The sequence below is a fragment of the Hyperolius riggenbachi genome, chromosome 10 (genome assembly GCF_040937935.1).
Source record: "Hyperolius riggenbachi isolate aHypRig1 chromosome 10, aHypRig1.pri, whole genome shotgun sequence".
Lineage (NCBI taxonomy): Eukaryota > Metazoa > Chordata > Amphibia > Anura > Hyperoliidae > Hyperolius > Hyperolius riggenbachi.
In genome coordinates, this window is record NC_090655.1 from 276,427,445 (window position 1) to 276,444,710 (window position 17,266).

A 17,266-nucleotide genomic window follows, 5' to 3' on the forward strand; every position below is an offset into this window, starting at 1 on the left:
TTCACTTCCTGACTTGTGTCAGGGAGTGAATTATAAAACCTCTTTAAAAATGCGCTTAGAAAATAGCATTTTACAAAAACAGTGCTGAGTGGAGCGCCAGGAGGGGGAAAAAAACAGCGCATGAAAACGTTGCCGTTTTAATTTTTAGGTGTGAATGGGGTAGTTGCTTTTTTGTCCTGAAATGGAAAAAAAATTCTATTTTACTTATCTGGAGCTGCCGCTTTTTCCAGCCCCCTTTTGCCTTATAGGTCCCCTTGATTTCCTCTCAGTCCATTACTTTGTCCCGCGTCACCCTCCAAAAGCTTGCCCACTAGACCAGTCGTGGGTAACTGCGCATGTGGCCCAGGAACATTCTGTACATGAGTAGAAAGCAATCGAGGAGGTCCTTGCACGGTAGCCCATGACTGGCGAGCCTTCAGAGGGGGATGGTGACACAACAGAGGGGACCAGGAGGAAACAGAGGGACCTGTAAGGCTTGGGGGGGGGGGGGGGGGGAGAAGCCCCAGGTATCAGGTATCCTTTAAAATCTCACTAACTGCAGGAGGTGACAGTTTTACTTTGTTGGAAGTATGGATCAGTGTGACGATTGGTACTGGTGTTCCGGATGCTTCTTAACAGATCTCAATTTGAAACTGTTGCGCATGGCAGCAAGAAGGGTTTAACTCACCCTTATCGCTACCTCTGTGCCCTGCCCTTTATTTTGTGTTTCAGCTCTCCAGCTTCTTTCTCCATTACCTCCTTCTGGGTGATGGAGGAAGTAGCTGGAGAGTGCACGGAAGCAGTGAAGGGTTAGTGAACAGCCGTTCCCCCACCCCATGCGCAACAGTTTCAATTTAAGCTCTGTTCTGAGGCATTAGGAACACCAGTACCTGGGATGCTGTTGGTCAGGGGGCGGGTGGTGACAGTGGGCCTTGGGCGGCAAGAAGTACAAATCCGGCCCTGGATGCCAGGCAACTGGTATTGTGTAAAAGGAAATAAATATGGCAGCCTCCATATCCGTCTCACTTCAGTTCATTCATGCACTTCACAAAGGCCTGTGTGCTGAAACATTCTGCTTTTATACTGTGATACAATAATAATGTGTGCTATTACTATTATTTATTGGATTTATATAGCGCTAACATATTACGCAGCGCTGTACAATAAATAGGATTACAGACAATGATAACAGGGGTGACAGCACAATACAGGTAATAGACAATAGATACAACAATACAGGTAACAAGCAATAAGATACACAACACAATGCAGATAGTAATACAATGCCAGATCATACACTGGAGTGGGAGTGGTAAACATACAAGTTCCCATAATTCTGGGTAAAGTGCACACCATCAAGTATGATACACAAGGGGAGAGGGCCCTGCCAAAGGCTTACAATCTAGAGGGAGGGGTTGGTGACATGAAAGGAGGGGGTGCATCAAGAAGTTCTTGAGGGTTAGGGCAATGTTGAGTTGATATAGGCCTCCTTGAAGAAGTGAGTTTTGAATGCTTTTTTTTGAAGGTGTTGAAGGTGGGGGCAAGCCTGATAGGAAGTGGGAGAGAGTTCCACCGAATGGGGGCAGCTCTAGTGAAGTCCAGTAGTTGTGCATGGGAGTGTGAGATGCGTGAGGTGGTTATGAGGAGGTTATTGGAGGAGCGAAGTAGGCAGCCAGGTGTATACTGTATCTGCTGACCATGTCAGAGATGTAGGTTGGGCAGGACTTGTGTATAGATTTGTATGCCAAACATAGGAAGGGATTAACGTAGGGGAGTCATGGTGGGAGGAGTAGATTAGTCTGGCTGCTGCATTCATGATGGATTGTAGGGGGGCGATGCGGTTTTGAGGAAGGCCTGACAGGAGGGAGTTGCAGTAGACCAGGCGGGAGATGATGAGGGCATGGACAAGGAGTTTGGTAGTGCCTTTAAATCCAGAGCCTATAAACCCAGATCGAGACTCGGTAGTTCTTGATGTTAAGTATGTTTTCCTGCACCTTTTCAGAGCATTCCCCACTCCAAAAAGGCCATTTCTTCCCCAGTATAGCCATGACCCCCCTTTGTCCCCAGCATTGCCATTATTTTCCAAGTATAGCCATGCCCCCCCCCCCCCCCTGTCCCCCAGCATTGCCATTATCCTCCAGTATGTAATGTCCCCCACCCCAGTAATGCCATTTCTTCCCCAGTATAGCCATGTCCCCCCTGTGTCCCCAGCATTGCCATTATCTTCCAGTATGTAATGTACATCAACCCCAGTAATGTAATTTTATTCTACAGTATAGCCATGTCCTCCCTGTGTCCCCCAGCATTGCCATTATCCTCCAGTATGTAATGTCCCCCACCCCAGTAATGCAATTTCTTCCCCAGTATAACCATGTCCCCCCTGTGTCCCCCAGCATTGCCATTATCCTCCAGTATATAATGTCCCCCACCCCAGTAATGTAATTTCCCAGGACATCCATCAGGACAGCACCCCTGGTGAGACTTGTCTCCCCTCCCATACGCTGGACAGGAAGCTGCAAGATTCCATTTGTATAAAAGATTAGGCAGGCATATATAAGTGGGAAACTCACCCTAAAGGCCCATACAGACGTCGGATTTTTCCGAATGACGGGTCGTTTGAACGTCCCATCGTTCAGTCGTCCGCACGCCAAATCGGGCGTGTGTACAGACTGTCGTTCGCCTGCTAAGGCTAAGTTTGAGCGATCCGCCGGGACGTTCAAACGACCCGTTGTTCGGAAAAATCCGACGTCTGTATGAGCCTTAAGACTCCAGGGGCTTGATTCACAAAGCGGTGCTAACTGTTAGCACGCCTGTGAAAACCCCCTTAGCACGTCTAAACAAGCTTTCCGCGCATAAAACTTTACGCGCGCAAAACTTTATGCGCGTAAAACTTTATGCGCGTACTGCACAGAGCACAGGGCGCACAGCGCGAAGTGCCCATTAAAGCCTATGGGACTTAGCGCGCGTAAAACTTTGCGCGCGTAAAACTTTACGTGCGCAAAGTTAGCGCACGATCTGATTGAGAAATCCGGTGCTAACCTACTTAGCACCCTGGTTAGCGCGTCTAAAGACTTTAGACGTGCTAAGTAGGTTAGCACCGCTTTGTGAATCAAGCCCCAGTTGTTTTTCTTTCCCGGACAGGATGCTTTGGAGAGCCTGAGCGCGACCATGTCGGGGGGTCAAGAGCGGTGTTACGGCAGTTAGCAGGCAGAGCTGGTTAATGAGCCAGTTGCAAATCTGCCCAGCATGATGGAGGCTTCTTTGGAAACCAGGCGGGCTTTATGTGCGCAGGCGCGCACTTTGATCTTCTGGCCGGAAACGGAGTCCAGGAGGAAGTCAGGTGACGGCATCCCACGTGACTTCACTATCCAGGAAGTGATTGCGCGGCAGGGGCAGCGCTGATTACTGAAGGAGGACCGCTGGAGGCTACAGGTGTACTAGATTTCACAAGGTATTTAAATGGTCAGATTTCACTGACTTTCTTTCTTTTTGAGACAATGGAGGACGCTACAGCCCTATCCTCAGCAGTATCTGTGGAGACTGGTGCTGATCCCTCTCTGGTAAGCAATGGCAGAGTGTCAGGTTGCTTAACAGTTCGTTTTGGGGTATAATCATTCTGATGGCTCTTTTTCTCTGATTTTGCTTGCAGCCCAAAGCCAAATCGGATAAAACGGAACAAAGCTTCTGATAAAGCTGGAGACAGATCTAAATCTGATAAAACTGAGAAAAGATGTGCAATCTGTAACACTCGTATTTCATCGTCATTGGGCAAGAAGCTGTGTCAATATTGTACTAGTAAAGTGGTTAAGGATGAATCTCCATTGGTATTTAAGGATCCTATGGGATGGATGCGTTCAGAAATGGCCTCGGCCATCAAGGAGATTAAAGAGTCGCCTATTTTCTCTTCAGCTACTCCTGCTGCGGAGCAGTCGACAGCAGAGCAATCAGCTTACTACCTTCCAATGCTGATGCTGACCCTGTTACCCTCCCTCCCCCACCTTCTCCTCCAGTGCAACCTCGTAAGCAGACCAGCAAAGAAAGCATGTGGAATCGGAGGGTTCTGATCTCTCAGAAGGGGAATTAGAGATTTCTTCCTTAGAAGAGATCTCACATGAGGAAGAAAAAGAGAAAATACAAAAATTTGCCTTCTCCCCAGATCTAATTGGGGGTCTTTTGTCTGCAACAATTCAACAATGGGTATTGCCGCAGAGGAAAGGCCCCTAAAGGCTTTAGATAGGATGTATCAGAGCTTGTCGGATCCCCAGACCGCGGTTATTCCAGTCCATTCATCTCTAAAAGATATCAATCAATCAATTCACTTTATTGTCATTGTGTAACACAACGAAATTACTTTTCATGAAAACCCCACGGTGCATATAGGGAACATAGTGATAGTAACAAGGAAGAGAAGAAATTATACAAGTATGCCAGGTATTACAGATGTTTAAACAATTTGTACACAGTGTTAATTATTTCAGTGAGGATTCAGAGTTCATCAAGTTTATGGCGGATGGGAAAAAGCTGTCTTTCAGTCTGTTTGTGTGTGTGCGGATTGATCTAAAACATTTACCTGATGGAAGGAGCTCAAACAAGGCATTTCCAGGGTGAGTGTTGTCCTTGATAATGTTTTTGGCCCTTCTCACGCTGCGAGTATTATACAAAGGTTCCAGTGATGGTAGTTCAGTGCCAATAATGGCTTCTGCTGTTTTAACAACTCGCTGCAGGGCTTCTCTAGTAGCCTTCGTGCAGCTGTTGTACCAGGCCGTCATGCAATTGGTCAGACCGCTTTCTATAGTGCATTTGTAGAAATTAACCAGCAGCTTCTGTGGGAGGTTAGCGCTCCTTAGTTTTCTCAGAAAGTAGAGGCACTGTTGTGCTTTGCCAGTTAGAGCTAAAGCATTGTCAGCCCAGGAGAATGGGAAGTGCCAGAGAAAAGGGCCTTTTGGCCTAGATCTTTGGCTAGGCGGTATCCGTTTAGTGTCGACGATCAGCAATTCTGGGGACCGGCTCCTAAGCTTGATCCATCTATATCTAGAGTTTCCAGAAGGTCAGATTTACAATTTGAAGACTTTGGCAATTTAAAAGATCCAATTGATAAAAAGACCGATAATTTATTAAGACGTGCTTGGGAATCGTCTTCTCTGACTTTTAAACCGGCTATAGCTTCCACAGCTGTGGGCAGATCCCTTAAAGCTTGGTTAGTACAGCCTCAGTCCAAAATAGCCTCTGGTGTTCCTAGGGAAGACATTTTGGAGGATGTTCCTAATCTCATTTAATGCTTCTGATTACATGACAGATGCAGCTGATGATACGGTCAAGTTGACTGCCAGAACCACGGCTCTTGTTAACTCGGCACGTAGAGGCGTCTGGGTCAAAACATGGAAGGGGGACAATTCTTCCAAATCTAAACTGCGTGGGATTCCATGCGAAGGTGGTCTTCTATTTGGATCTAAATTAGAGGAAACCTTAGATAGAACAGCAGATGTCAAAAAGAATTTCCCTGTAAAGAAGAGACCCTTTCAAATTAAACGTTCCTTTCGAGCTCAAAACAAAAATGAGACCGATAACAAGAACCCCAGTAAAAGGAGATGGGCCCCCTATAAACCTCAGACGGGAAAGGCGGCTGCTGTTCCAAACTCTCATTCATCAAAACAATGACGCCAGGGTGCCAGTCGGGGGGAGGCTCACCCATTTCTTCAAAAATTGGCAACAGACTTTCTCAAACCAGTGGTTACTAAACATAATCCTAGAAGGCTACAAGGTAGAGTTTTGTCCAGTCTCCCCCCAAAAGATTTATGATCAATCAGGTTCTACCAGATCCCTTACAACAGATTGCCCTGGCTGCAGAAGTGACATCTCTACTACAAAAGAGGGTAATAAGAGAAGTTCCCTTATGCCACAGGGCTCAGGGTTATTACTCTCCAGTTTTTCTGGTCAAGAAACCTCTGGGAGAATATTGTTTCATTCTAAACCTAAAAAAGTTAAACGAGGCAGTGAAATACAGGAAATTTCTAATGGACAACATTCAATCTGTAACAAATCTTTTACAGAAGGACTGTTTTCTGATGTCCCTGGATTTAAAGGACGCCTATCTGCATGTACCCATCCATCTGGATTCTCAACAGTTCTTCAGGTTTGCGATTCAGCTTCAAGGAGAGGTGAGACATTTTCAATTTAGTTATAAACAAAGAACACGCGCTATTTCCTTGATGATCAAGTTTAATCTATGGTTCTCTCCAAATCTACATTTAAAACCTCATAAAAATCTCACACTTAAAATGGTCACTTTATAAAATGAACATTCATACTCCACAATCAATCCCCAAGACACCATACACTTATCAAAGATAACACACGCTAATATAACGTGTAGATGTAAAAGCTCCACTATACGTTGCTAATTGGCAGTTCTCACTAACCGTAATATACAAGGCATAAGTTACAATGTCAGTTCCAACAGCTATTTAAAAAAAAATAGATCGTAGTGTAGGATCCTACTTTGAGAAAAAAGTGCTGGTCGACCTTAAAAAAAACTTCTATTCCGGAAAGTGGATGGATCCGCTTTAGTGGATTTATCCCATGCGGCATATACTAACAGTCACGTTTAGGAGCACCTTCTTAGAACTTGATTTCACGGCAGATTACATTTGCTATGGGTACCTCTGAACCATGGAAGCTCCTCTTACGGATTTCCGAGCTGTACACTCAGTCGGGTGCTTTAGAGCCTCTCTCTCCGGTCAGCTCTCGGCGTTGCTCAGTGGCCTGCGTCACTTCCTGCTGGCAAGTCCAGTGTGACGCTCGCTCTCTGTCCCAGCAAGCCTAGAGCGGTTTCTTCGGGTGACGTCACCTTAAAGTGATAGGACCTTTGTTACGGAAATGGTCGCTTTAGCACTATTGCGGCCAACCTGGCTCCTATACTTTAGAAACAGCTTATTCAATTTCAGGAGAACCTCTACGCGTTTCAGCTAAAAATCGTTAGCCTTCATCAGGAGAGATAGTTCTGCCGGGTGTAGTTCATCCATTTATACAGGTCTCTAACCATATGCAAATGTCTCTCCGCCTACCTCATAATTATGTCCATATGGGTATATGCAAATCCTTTCATGCTTTTGCAATGTCACATGCCTTATTTTACTCTGCCAATGCAAATGACTCTCCGCCCACCTCATAATTATATCCATATGGGTATATGCAGATCCTTTCATGCTTTTGCAATGTCACATGCCTTATTTTACTCTGCCAATGCAAATGTCTCTCCGCCCACCTCATAATTATATCCATATGGGTATATGCAGATCCTTTCATGCTTTTGCAATGTCACATGCCTTATTTTACTCTGCCAATTAGCCAGTCTGAAAGGTTCTAATGTTTAATAGTTCTAATTTTTCAGATAAAACATGTTGGCTGAAGCATATCCTATATTTAATCAAAAAATGTGAATGTTTCCATCTCGCTATTTAATCCCCTTGGCATCAGCGTGTCCAGCTGAAAAATCCATCTGGATTCATTTCTGGACATTTTCCTAATATAATCTCCCCCCCCAGCACTCCTCTTTATCACCTCTAACCCAAAAAAAGAAAAATTAGAACTATTAAAAATTAGAACCTTTCAGACTGGCTAATTGGCAGAGTAAAATAAGGCATGTGACATTGCAAAAGCATGAAAGGATCTGCATATACCCATATGGATATAATTATGAGGTGGGCGGAGAGACATTTGCATTGGCAGAGTAAAATAAGGCATGTGACATTGCAAAAGCATGAAAGGATTTGCATATACCCATATGGATATAATTATGAGGTGGGCGGAGAGACATTTGCATTGGTAGAGTAAAATAAGGCATGTGACATTGCAAAAGCATGAAAGGTTTTGCATATACCCATATGGATATAATTATGAGGTGGGCGGAGAGACATTTGCATTGGCAGAGTAAAATAAGGCATGTGACATTGCAAAAGCATGAAAGGATTTGCATATACCCATATGGATATAATTATGAGGTGGGCGGAGAGACATTTGCATTGGCAGAGTAAAATAAGGCATGTGACATTGCAAAAGCATGAAAGGATTTGCATATACCCATATGGATATAATTATGAGGTGGGCGGAGAGACATTTGCATTGGCAGAGTAAAATAAGGCATGTGACATTGCAAAAGCATGAAAGGATTTGCATATACCCATATGGACATAATTATGAGGTAGGCGGAGAGACATTTGCATATGGTTAGAGACCTGTATAAATGGATGAACTACACCCGGCAGAACTATCCCTCCTGATGAAGGCTAACGATTTTTAGCTGAAACGCGTAGAGGTTCTCCTGAAATTGAATAAGCTGTTTCTAAAGTATAGGAGCCAGGTTGGCCGCAATAGCGCTAAAGCGACCATTTCCGTAACAAAGGTCCTATCACTTTAAGGTGACGTCACCCGAAGAAACCGCTCTAGGCTTGCTGGGACAGAGAGCGAGCGTCACACTGGACTTGCCAGCAGGAAGTGACGCAGGCCACTGAGCAACGCCGAGAGCTGACCGGAGAGAGAGGCTCTAAAGCACCCGACTGAGTGTACAGCTCGAAAATCCGTAAGAGGAGCTTCCATGGTTCAGAGGTACCCATAGCAAATGTAATCTGCCGTGAAATCAAGTTCTAAGAAGGTGCTCCTAAACGTGACTGTTAGTATATGCCGCATGGGATAAATCCACTAAAGCGGATCCATCCACTTTCCGGAATAGAAGTTTTTTTAAGGTCGACCAGCACTTTTTTCTCAAAGTAGGATCCTACACTACGATCTATTTTTTTTTTAAATAGCTGTTGGAACTGACATTGTAACTTATGCCTTGTATATTACGGTTAGTGAGAACTGCCAATTAGCAACGTATAGTGGAGCTTTTACATCTACACGTTATATTAGCGTGTGTTATCTTTGATAAGTGTATGGTGTCTTGGGGATTGATTGTGGAGTATGAATGTTCATTTTATAAAGTGACCATTTTAAGTGTGAGATTTTTATGAGGTTTTAAATGTACATTTGGAGAGAACCATAGATTAAAATTGATCATCAAGGAAATAGCGCGTGTTCTTCGTTTATAACTATATCTCAAATTTTTTGAGGGTTTTGGGATCACCCCTTATTTAGAACGTGCAGCTTAATAGGAACAATTTCCCTAGCGCCTACTTCCATTGATACATTTTCAATTTAATGCTTTACCTTTTGGATTAGCTTCTGCACCTTGGTGATTTACGAAAATAATGGCGGAGGTAATTGCAGTCCTTAGAGGCAGATCAGTTAATATTCTTAGCTACCTGGATGATTTACTTATATGGGGTGACTCAGTTCAGTCAGTTCAAGCTTTTACAGAGTCTTCTTGAGAGTTTCTTCAATCCTTAGGGTGGTTGATGAATTGGTCTAAATCCTCATTACAGCCATCCCAACAGATGGAATATCTGGGGTTTTCTATTTCATCTTCTGTTAAGAAATTGTTTCTTCCTGAAAGAAGGATTGTGGCCATTCTGTGGCCAATGCTTTTCTTCTCTTTACAGAACACAAGGGTCATCTCTGTGAGGAAAACGATGACCATTCTAGGGTTATTAACGTCATCCTTTCCAGCAGTTCAATGGGGTCAATTCCATTCCAGAGATCTCCAGAGGTGGATACTCAGTGCTTGGAACAAGGATATAGGGTCACTAGGCAAGAAAGTGAAAATTCCGCACAGGATAAAAGTGTGTCTCTACTGGTGGCTGAATCGGGAAAACCTTCAGCAGGGTCGGATTTGGAACCCCCCTTATCAGAAGATCATCACTACGGATGCAAGCTCATGGGGATGGGGAGCGCATTTGGACTTGATGCCCGCCCAGGGTCCATGGAGCAGAGGTATGAGAAACAAATCGTCCAACAGTCGAGAACTACAGGCCATGTCACAGGCTCTACAAGTTTTTACCAGAGAAATATTACATCAGCATGTGTTGATTCGCACAGACTACATCAGTGTTGTGGCCTACATCAACCGACAAGGAGGCACAAGGAGTCGGTGTTTATGGGCACAGATGACGCAGATATTCCGATGGGCAGAAGAGAACCTTACTTCATTAAAAGCAGTACATCTGAAGGGATCTCTAAACAACCTGGCAGATTACTTGAGCAGGAACAGTCTGCTGCAGGACGAGTGGTCATTGAATCAGGAAGTATACAACCAAATTACAGATCTGTGGGGAATTCCAGTGGTAGATCTGTTTGCCAGGAAGGACAATGCAAAATGCCAGAAATTCTGTTCTCTCAGTCCTCAGGACAGCCCGTGGAAGATAGACGCTTTTTCATTCCCATGGAGGCAGAATCTAATGTATTGTTTTCCTCCCCTGTCACTTCTTCCAAGGGTACATGTAAAGATCCGTCAGGATCGGTCAAAGATAATTTTGATAGCACCTTTGTGGCAAAAGAGACCTTGGTTCAGTCTGTTATGAGAATTAGCCATTTCCGAGCCAATTATATCACCGAATCGGCAGGACCTTCTTCCTCAGGGACCAGCCTTCCATCCGAACCTCAGCATGCTTCACCTTTCAGCCTGGAACCTGAATGGAACTTGCTAAAGGCTAAGGGACTTTTGGATAGACGATCAGAGACATTAATCCAAAGTAGAAAGAAGGTGACTAGACTTCTTTACTAGAAAGCATGGAACATCTATAATGACTGGTGCATTAAGAATGGGGCAGACATTCATTCCTCCTCCTCGGTTCTGGAATTCCTTCAATGTGGCTTTCAGAAGGGCCTTAGTGTCAGCACTCTTAAGGTTCAGACTTCTGCTCTGAGTATTTTTTTGGAGAGGAAATTGGCGCATGAAGAATTTTTCATACTTTTTTTAAGGCACTTAAAGCGGACCCAAACCAAACATTTTTTTTTATTAAAAATTTTTTGTTGCACCACTCTAACACATTCAAAGATAAATAAACACTCCTTCAAACCTATGAGCATTTCAGTGCATGCTTTTCAGCCTTCTCTTTTAATAACTAGGGTTATACTGGGGGCAGCCATTAGCAATTCCTCCATTGCTGGACACCACAGTTTGCCGAATTTTGTCCGGCAATTTGAAAAGAAGGGAGGGGTTCCTACAATAAATGTAAAATATTTTATATTTGTCATCATGCAACTGAAAAAAGGCTGCTATTTATTATTATAATTTAGAAGATAGATTTTATTTCTGAAATCTTGTATTTTTAATTTGGGTCCACTTTAAGAGATTGAGACCGGTAGAACGTTCTAAAATTCCTTCCTGGGACCTTAATACAGTGCTTCAGGTTATGTGTGATACTCCTTTTGAGCCAATAGACCAGATCTTGGATAAAATGTTAACATTGAAGACAGCTCTTTTACTAGCCATCACCACAGCCAGAAGAATTAGTGAACTGCAGGCCTTTTCAATACGAGAACCTTATTGTTCAGTTACAGATGACAGGATTACTTGACGTTTAGACACTACATTTTTACCTAAGGTTGTTTCCAGATTTTTCTTCCTTCCTTTTGCAATAACCCTTCTAACGATAAAATAAAACGACTGCACTTTCTGGATGTAAGAAGATGTGTTCTGCATTATCTGGAAAGAACTAAACAGTGGAGAAAATCAGACGCAATGCTGGTTTTATTTGCAGGAAAATTAAGGGGAAAGCAAGCTTCAAAAAGTACCATAGCCAGGTGGATTAAGCAATCTATCGTTTCTGCTCATCAGGCAAGTGGAAAGCAGTTTGCTCCTAAAGTAAAGGCACACTCTACAAGGAGTATCTCAACTTCATGGGCAGAGAGGGCTAGTGTCTCTATCGAACAGATCTGCAGAGCAGCAACTTGGTCAAGTCAGAACACATTTGCTAAACATTACAGACTAAATGTCCTAGCCAGTTCTGATTTATGTTTTGGGAGAAAAGTCTTGCAGGCTGTGGTCCCTCCCTAGGTTTGTATCATGTATATCCTCTCACCAGGGGTGCTGTCCTGATGGACTTCCCGGGAAAGACCAAGCTTACCTGCGGTAAGGTCTTTTCCAGTAGTCAAGAAGGACAGCACCCCTGCTACCGACCGTCTTCTTATCTTTTCTCATATATATTTATGGGAATTTATAGGAGGACATTTTTTGGTGGATATTTATAGTTTATTTATAGCTAGGATCCGTGAATTCTTTTTTATTAACTGGAGTCTTAGGGTAAGTTTCCCACTTATATATGCCTGCCTAATCTTTTATTCAAATGGAATCTTGCAGCTTCCTGTCCAGCGTATGGGAGGGGAGACAAGTCTCACCAGGGGTGCTGTCCTTCTTGACTACTGGAAAAGACCTTACCGAAGGTAAGCTTGGTCTTTCTTCCCCAGTATATCCATGTTCTCCCTGTGTCCCCCAGCATTGCGAGTATCCTACAGTATGTAATAACCCCCACCCCAGTAATGCCATTTCTTCCCCAGTATAGCCATGTCCCCCTGTGTCCCCCAGCATTGCCATTACCCTCCAGTATGTAATGTCCCCCACCCCAGTAATGCCATTTCTCCCCCAGTATATCCATGTTCTCCCTGTGTCCCTTAGCATTGCCAGTATCCTCCAGTATGTAATGTCCTCCACCCCAGTAATGCCATTTCTCCCCCAGTACAGCCATATCCCCCTGTGTCCCCAGCATTGCCAGTCTCCTCCAGTATGTAATGTCCCCCACCCCAGTAATACCATTTCTTTGCCATTATAGCCACGTCTCCCCTGTGTCCCCCAGCATTGCCATTATCCTCCAGTATGTAATGTCCCCCACCCCAGTAATGCCATTTCTTTCCCAGTACAGCCATGTCCCCCCTGTGTCCCCCAGCATTGCCATTATCCTCCAGTATGTAATGTCCCCCCACCCCAGTAATGCCATTTCTCCCCCAGTATAGCCATGTCCCCCTGTGTCCCCAGCATTGCCAGTATCCTCCAGTATGTAATGTCCCCTCCCCAGTAATGTCATTTCTCCCCCAGTATAGCCATGTCCCCAGCATTGCCAGTATCCTCCAGTATGTAATGTCCCCTCCCCAGTAATGTCATTTCTTTCCCAGTATAGCCATGTCACCGTCTATTTTTCCATTCAGGAGGGGCACTATGTTGAAGGACACGAGGACCTCTACAAGGACGCCATGATGGAGAATCAGCCGCCCCTCACATCACCGGGTAAGAGGAGATTGTTTATTACTTGTAATGGAGGAAGCAGTACTTGGGGTCCTCCTAGATCCCCTCATCTGATGAACACAAACAGATCATGGGGTTGATTCTCTAAGCAGCATTGCTACAGCAGTGCAGCTCAATAACAGCAGTGAATGTTATCCCCTGCGCACAATATGCAGCCACAGCGTGCGCAGTTACATTTCACTTGGCTCAGATAGTTTGAAGAGCGCTTCGTTACACTTAATGAGCGCTCCACTGAGCCCGCCCAGAGCCTGACAGGTCCAGTAGCTTCAAAGTACAATATTCCTGCACTTTGGCCCAATAGCCTGACTGTCAAGTGCTGCTGCTCTTGTATTTTGTTTTTCTTTCTGATGTCCCACCCGACAGTGCATCTGATCAAATGGGGTGAGTAGCAGGACCAGGTGGCTCTTCCTATTGGCTTTCTCCCCTGTGTCAATTTTACCACATGCTGATTTCTAGTTATTGACAGGTCCAGCCAGATATTCAAAATTCTTAACTTTTTATTTGTTTTACCGAATGCTTTAATCTTACTGAATTGACTTTTTTTGAAGTATTCACTCCACAAGTAGGTAATTTACCTCACTAGTCGGTAATTTATACTTTGCAGCGTGCTAATGTTTAGTTAATTTGAGCCCATAGTATTCAGTTAGTGTGTGTTTTGCCCAGGGCTGTGCAGTCGGAGCAATTTTGGGTGCCTGGAGTCGGGGAAAAATGCTCCGACTCCTAATGAATTTAAACTGTAAATAAAATAGACAATATGATAAAAAATGTTCTATTTCTCAGATAATAGTCATCATAAATAATTTATACAGACAGTAATATCTGTGCTTAGTCCACAAAAATGAAATAAACCAATCAAAAATAGTTACTTGTGCTGCTTCAGTAAAGCAGTCCCCATATTTTTAAAGTCAGATTGTGACTGTATATATGATGTGTACACAGGAATCTCTTATATATACTAAATAACATCTATGCTGTAAGTATAAAGCCTGATGTGTAGCCGTGTCACTAATAGAGATGGTCAATGAGATGGAAATAATTCTGCGCTGATGCTGGTCTATGCAAATGTATGCACTCTCTTTCCTCATGAAATCAAATAATTTGATATGTTGGTAAAATTTGGATTGGTGACTACGAATTAAAGGGTACCTGAGATGCATGAAAAGAAAAGTTTTATGCTTACTAGGGGCTTCCTCCAGCCCCCTTCAGGCTAATCAGTCCCTCGCTGTCCTCCTCCACCACCACCTGAATCTTCTGCTATGAGTCCCGGTAATTCAGCCAGTCAGCGCAGTCCAGCCGCGTGCTGCTTCCACAGCCAGGAACATTCTGCACCTAAGCAATAGTGCTGCGTAGTACGCTCCTGGTGGCGGAGTTTGTGCATGTGCACTGCAGCCGACTGGCTCAAGTACCTGGACCCATTGCAGAAGATCCAGGTGGCGGAGGAGGACAGCGAGGGACCGATTAGCCTGAAGGGGGCTGGAGGAAGCCCCAGGTATGTATAAAACTTTCATCTGTCTCAGGTTTACTTTAAGTTACACAGTAGTACTATACTCTACATATGCACTCCCCACAGAGCTGCAGGGAATCCAAAGAGAATGTTGTGCACATTGAACACAGAGGTGTTGTCTACCGCCCATAAACCTGGTTCAGATTGTACATGAAGAATGTGTATTAGAGGAAGAATCCCCTCATTCCCCTGCAGAGTACCTGCACATCACTCTTACATGTACCCACAGTCACATTGCCTAGGGCCTGATCCATGTTCTTTGTTCCTGTCTGTACCTTCTACAAGTACTCTTACCAAGGACTAGTTTTAGTCTATGACTAAAAGTATTCGAGGCAGAAGATCAGCCAAATAGCCAGGTAACTGGTATTGTTTAAAAGGGAATAAATATGGCAGCCTCCATATCCCTCTCACTTCAGTCACCTTTTAAAATTCCTAAGCATTGGCAGTTAAGAGATGCATTTTATGTTACATACTTTAAATCAACAAGATTTTAATATGCAAATTAGAGGAGTCGAAGTCAGTGGATTTTTGTACCGACTGCACAGCCCTGGTTTTTCATACAGATAGATCTAGTAATGGATACCCACCAGAGAGATGTACAGGTCCTCTTTATTCCCATGATTATCCACCCAGATCCCCCATCATCTGATAAACACATAGAGACAAAGTATTCAGTCAGTGTGTGTGTTTCTTACAGATGTGTTCAGTAACACAAACCCACCAGAGAGATGTACAGGTCCTCTATATTCCCGGGGTTGTCTACAGGAAGATCCCCTCACCCCCCACCATTATCAGGTAGGTGGAACTGAGTGTCATTAGAGACACCAAACTATGTGACATTGTTTCCTGTTGTCTATGCTGTTATCTGTGTTCACATTATAAAGTTCTTCTTATTTTGTGCACTTAGGGTGGAGAACTGATACATGTAAGTGCTGTGGTTAAAGAGGAAGAATGTGAAATTTATGTGAGGAGTTATCAGCGGTCTATGGAGGAGGGTGACATGATTGGGACAATGAAAGAGGAAGAACAACAGACGTATGTGAGGAGTGATCAGCAGTCTATGGAGGAGGGAGACATGATCGGGACACTAAAAAAAAAAGAAGAGACGTATGTGAGGTTAGGGTTAGGGTCTATGGAGGGGGGTGACATGATGGGGACAATTACAGAGGAGGAAGAGGAGACGTATGTGAGGAGTGATCAGCAGTCTGTGGAGGAGGGCGACATTATGGGGACAATAAAAAAGGAAGAAGAGGAGACATATGTGAGGAGTGATAAGCAGTCTATGGAGGAGGGGGACATGATGAGGACATGTAAAGAGGAAGAAGAAGAGGAGACATATGTGAGGAGTGATCAGCAGTCTATGGATGAGGGTGACATGATGAGGATAAAGAAAGAGGAAGAAGAAGAGACGTATGTGAGGAGTGATCAGCAGTCTATGGAGGAGGGGGACGTGATGAGGACATGTAAAGAGGAAGAAGAAGAGACGTATGTGAGGAGTGATCAGCAGTGTGTGGAGGAGGGTGACATGATGGGGACATGTAAAGAGGAAGAAGAAGAGACGTATGTGAGAAGTGACCAGCAGTCTATGGAGGAGGGTGACATGATGAGGATAAAGAAAGAGGAGGAACAAGAGACGTATGTGAGGAGTGATCAGCAGTCTATGGAGGAGGGGGACATGATGGGGACATCTAAGGAGGAAGACATTATTGCAGAGATGAGAATTGGTGAGTGATAAACATTAGTAATGCAATAGCCTTATTACACTGACTAACAGATATGTCCCTGCTGGGCACAGTATAGATCATCTTCCTCTCAGTATGTGTGGTAATATTACCAGAGTTTCAGGAATCTGCCCCTTTGATACAATGTAAAGCAGTCAGTGTGCAGCTTGTATAATGGTGTAAATTTGCTGTCCCACCAACATAACTCAACACACAGCCATTAATGTCTAATCCGCTGGCAACAAAAGTGAGGACACCCCTAAGTGAGAAATGTCAAAATTCTACTCAATTAGACATTTCAGGGCCCAATTCCAATTCACTTCACTTCCAATTCAAGTTTTCTCCTTGGTGATATTTTCATATCTTATCAATAAATGGCCTTTTAAGCAACAAAAAAAATAATAATTTTACAGTACTTTTCCATTTGAGTGTTGAGAAGTTATTTTAATCAGATGAAAAATGATGTCCTAGGAGAGAACTTAGCAGAGGAAGGGAATTGGTTCCGGCCCTTTCCCTCCCTGAGGTCATGTGACTGGTTAGTGTTACAAGGTCTCAGGTGTGAATGGGGAGCAGGTGTGGTACATTTGGTGTTATCGCTCTCACACTCCCTCATACTGGTCACTGGAAGCTCAGCATGGCTCCTCATGGCAGAGAACTATCTGAGGAGCTGAAAAAAGAATTGTTACTCCACATAAAGAGGGCCTAGGCTATAAGAAGATTGCCCACACTCTGACACTGAGCTGCAGCACGGTGGCCAAGACCATACAGAGGTTTAACAGGACAGGTTCCACTCAGAATATGCCTTGCCATGGGCGACCAAGGAAGCTTAGTAAACATGCTCAGCATCATAGACAGAGGGAGGGAGAGAGTAACCAAGCATATATAGAT

The 17,266-nt window shown here is 44.0% G+C and overlaps 1 protein-coding gene across 2 annotated transcripts in view; it reads left to right on the forward strand.

Annotated features, from left to right (window-relative positions):
• Positions 1–17,266, forward strand: part of LOC137535477 (zinc finger protein 271-like) — a 408,695-nt gene that overhangs the window by 299,202 nt on the left and 92,227 nt on the right. For both annotated transcript variants that reach the window (XM_068257310.1, XM_068257309.1), the window contains exons 2-3: positions 13,057–13,135; positions 15,355–15,452. In XM_068257310.1, coding sequence (XP_068113411.1) covers positions 13,102–13,135; positions 15,355–15,452 — 132 coding nt within the window. In that variant the 5' untranslated portion in view covers positions 13,057–13,101. The remainder of the gene's footprint in view (positions 1–13,056; positions 13,136–15,354; positions 15,453–17,266) is intronic.